The sequence below is a fragment of the Diaphorina citri genome, unplaced genomic scaffold (assembly GCF_000475195.1).
Source record: "Diaphorina citri unplaced genomic scaffold, Diaci psyllid genome assembly version 1.1 scaffold1471, whole genome shotgun sequence".
NCBI lineage: Eukaryota > Metazoa > Arthropoda > Insecta > Hemiptera > Psyllidae > Diaphorina > Diaphorina citri.
Window position 1 is genome coordinate 39,268 of NW_007378897.1, and position 4,466 is coordinate 43,733.

Below are 4,466 nucleotides of genomic sequence, written 5' to 3' on the forward strand. Positions count from 1 at the left end.
TTGTTGATTATGACAACAAGATAAAGGAAGATATTAGCTGGATAGAAGATGACATAATGGCCAGAGAAAAAACAAGCATTGAAGAAGATAAACAAATAAAATAATAAGAAACGATAAAGTGAAATTTACGGCTTGGGCTTGTTTATTATAATAGCGGAGGGATTATTAATTTGTTAGGAACTATAATTTTATAGATCTTAATTTTATAGCACTCAAGATATTAAAAACAAACTCGACAATATAAAAAAATGTTAGTTTTTACTTTCTATTACTACAGTATAGCGGAGCTATACTAGTAATGAAAGTATTGCAATCGGTCCAAATTTTTGTTGACTGCTGTGGCGAAGAGGAATGTGCTGCATTCTGTGGTCTCTTGTACTTGTGCAACACTGTCATGAACTGCATGAACACTTGCATGGCATGTTCGTCCTTCTTCGGGAAAGATCAAATGAGTGACATTGTTGGCGATGAAGGAGCAGCCACCATCTGCGTTATATTTTGCTGTTGCGTCTACTGTAGCTGTATTCTGGCAGGATTAGCTTTCGCCTTTTATATTTACACGAAAAAGGTCAGACGTAGGAAGAAAGATCGGGATCCATATCAATACAATTCAAATAGGACGTTAGAAGATGATAGTTGGAAATACTTTCTGGACTGCACCATCTGCGTTATATTTTGCTGTTGCGTCTACTGTAGCTGTTGTCTGGCAGGATTAGCTTTCGCTGCTTATATTTACACGAAAAAAGTCAGACGTAGGAAGAAAGATCGGGATCCATATCAATACAATTCAAATAGGACGTTAGAAGATGATAGTTGGAAATACTTTCTGGACTCACCTGAGATATCCTGGACAGAATATGTAACTAGCAATGTAGAAAATGTTACCATGTTGCAGGAGATGAAATTGGGTTCACAAATCAATCCAGTCCTAACAGAAGCATATGGATTTGGAAATCTCAGCGTTTCTGTAAATCTCTTTGAAATAACATCTCTTGCAAACTTAACAGCCGTGTAGAGCTGGGTTCACAAATCAATCCAGTCGTAACAGAAGCATATGAATTTGGAAATCTCAGCGTTTCTGTAAATCTCTTTGAAATAACATCTCTTGCAAACTTAACAGCCGTGTAGAGATCGCTTAGAGTAGGCTCACTATCTGACTGGGTCTAACAACTTCAATTTCCTTCAGGCTCACTATCCGACTATCACATTAGTTAAAAGTACCTAATGCTCGACATACATGTTATTGTGTGATTCTCCTCCTAAAGCACCAATTAACAATTCATGTTGTTTTGAGTATCAGCTATATCATCAAATACCCAGGACAAGGGATTGTCAATACATACCAGGGTTTTCTCAAGATGTTGGATAAAATCTAATAAAGTAATACGCTTATGTAGAACCTACACCTATATTACATGCAAGATATAGAACATGATTTATAAGAGCTCTGAGAATAAAGCACAAATGTAGGCAATATTTCATCTCAACTCAGCCCTCTAAACTCACTTAGGGCTGGCGTTAGTCATAAATTCTAACCTTCGCATACATTGCTTTCCATTGATCTTTTTATGAGACGTTTTATTCATTTTTTTTCTTTTCCTCTTTGCTCTCTCCTCTTTTTCTTTCATAAATCAAAGCAGTATGATAAATGTCTTAGAATATGATACATCATTTCTTTTCCTCTTTGCTCTCTCCTCTTTTTCTTTCATAAATCAAAGCAGTATGATAAATGTCTTAGAATATGATACATCATTTATTCTTTTATCTTCTTTAATTCTTTATATTTTTCAAATGAAATCACCTACTTCTACCTCCTACGATGGTGTTTTTTCAATTGTGAAAAATTGTTCCAATTTTCTTTAGGGTCATCCTCGATACATAAATCAATCTGGGCTATATCAACATTATTAAAATGGACATGACCTCTGGTGCTCCGTTCCAATTTTCTTTAGGGTCATCCTCGATACATAAATCAATCTGGGCTATATCAACATTATTAAAATGGACATGACCTCTGGTGCTCTGTTCATTGGGTGACTAAACATAAAATAAAAATGTCACTGCTAGGTTATTCAGATTTATCTACAAAATGTTTAATAGTTCCGAAAAGATTAATAAGATCTTTTCAGTCTCAAGTTAGTTCTTTCTATTTGGAATGAATTGAAATTGTTGTGAAGTCACATAAATTTCATTCAAAGGCCTTTATGGAAACATCTGGCAGAAGTAGAAACATGGAAGTTATCCAAAATACAATCGCATGTTCAATGCAAGAGATTTTTTTTTACCAATATTTTTATAATGAAAAAAGGTCATGTTAGCAAAATGTTTTGTGTGTTTCCTTTTCCTTCATTTTTCAATTTCTTTCTCCGCTTTCGAAATAATGTTTGGGCTATGAATTTGCATTTTTCGTCCGTTCTATACCTTTGATATTTTTTCATGTCATACCTTCAGTAGGCAGTAGGCAGTGAAAGAAATTCGCATCTAGAAGGGGGGAAACAAATCTACTGTAGTACCTACAATGTTCAGCATTTTTATCTTCTGTCCATATTACACTACCTATTTCCAGAGTAATATTTTTCCGAGTTCGATTCTAAGAGTCAACACACGGTTTGTACCTACTCCCCCTGTCGATTGCAAATATTTCAAACTGTTACTTTCTCATGTTACTCGTACACAATATCTATAATTCTACACTAACCATGCTAGATTTTCTTCAAGTCCAGAGAGACAGCTTATTGCTAGAGACAGCTGTACATCAAGTCATAACAAGTTGCTGAGCGTCCAGTAAACCAGACATAGTTTTCAACAATATGTGAGTAATATTTTTCCGAGTTCGATTCTTAGAGTCAACACACGGTTTGTACTCCCCCTATCGATTGCAAATATTTCAAAGTGTTACTTTCTCATGTTACTCGTACCTACACAATATCTATAATTCTACACTAACCATGCTAGATTTTCTTCAAGTCTAGAGAGACAGCTTATTGCTAGAGACAGCTGTACATCAAGTCATAACAAGTTGCTGTGCTGAGCGCCCAGTAAACCAGACATAGTTTTCAACAATATGTTGATGGTAACATTTTGCAAGAGAAATGTTTACTTCCATGTTTATCTTACTGACACACTCCTTGAGCATCTGTTCATTATGGCGATATTGCTCACAACATTGCCGGGCAATATCTCCTCGTATTGATCAAAGCTGAGCCTACTGACATTGTACGCACTTTGACGAAGGGGAAACAAATCTACTGTAGTGCAATGTTCAGCATTTTTATCCTCTGTCCATATTACACTACCTATTTCCTGAGTAATATTTTTCCTAGTTCGATTCTAAGAGTCAACACACGGTTTGTACTCCCCCTGCCGATTGCAAATATTTCAAAGTGTTACTTTCTCATGTTACTCGTACACAATATCTATAATTCTACACTAACTATGCTAGATTTTCTTCAAGTCCAGATAGACAGCTTATTGCTAGAGACAGCTGTACATCAAGTCATAACAAGTTGCTGAGCGTCCAGTAAACCAGACATAGTTTTCAACAATATGTTGATGGTAAAATTTTGCAAGAGAAATGTTTACTTCCATGTTTATCTTACTGACACACTCCCTGAGCATCTATGGCGATATTGCTCACAACATTGCCGGGCAATATCTCCTCGTATTGATCAAAGCTGAGCCTACTGACATTGTACGCACTTTGACGAGTGCTGAATAACAGTTTTCAATTTTCATCGCAATGGCTGGGAGCTGGGTACTGTAATCTCGTTGCTTGTTTACCAGCCGCTTCTCAGTTCGCAAGATCCACAGTAGATCGTCTGGTGGACTCTAGATCATGAACAATGAATGCGGCATCAATCACGCTGTCAGTAATTAATTATCAAGAGATGATAGTAATAATGCACCATGAATCATCAACAATAACAATAATAATCCACCAGGTGACGTAGGCACAAATAAACTCAACTCGCATGATAAATGATATGTCAGAGCTCCAGGACACAATAACAAAACACGTCGGGTAACAAGAAACCATCCCAGCACACAAGGGCAGGGTCATTTTTCATAACAGCTTGTGCCCGCCTAGCCCTCTTTCTTTCCAATCTTCTCATCCCTTCAAAGATTTAAAACTCAAAAACTCACCGATCATTTGGAAAAATCTTCTCCTAAGAAATACAACTTGCATCTTAGTACCCTAGAAGAAATAGCAACTGTGCTAGAAATCATTCAGTGAAATGGCGTCTCCACTAGCACTAGAAATCAAGTCGTATCTTCCTCCACTTGAGCATGCAGTAAAATAGCATCTGCCATTTTCCACAAGTAGTCATAAACTGAAATGATATATGTAGGTATTGATAACTAGAAATAGTTAGGTATCGTTTTCGAATGCATGTATTGTGTTCATCAGTTATAGAGCAAGCTCTTTTCTAGCATATTCTCTAAAATTGTGGAGGCACCTTGAGATA

At 36.4% G+C, this 4,466-nt stretch overlaps 1 protein-coding gene across 1 annotated transcript; it reads left to right on the plus strand.

Moving 5' to 3' along the window:
• Positions 1 to 330: 330 nt before the first annotated feature.
• On the plus strand, positions 331 to 1,476 carry LOC103516052. The gene is made up of 3 exons (XM_008481003.2): positions 331 to 646; positions 824 to 989; positions 1,103 to 1,476. Exons 1-3 carry the CDS (start codon positions 395 to 397, stop codon positions 1,126 to 1,128), a joined length of 444 nt encoding a protein of 147 aa, XP_008479225.1. The 5' UTR covers positions 331 to 394; the 3' UTR covers positions 1,129 to 1,476.
• Positions 1,477 to 4,466: the final 2,990 nt, after the last annotated feature.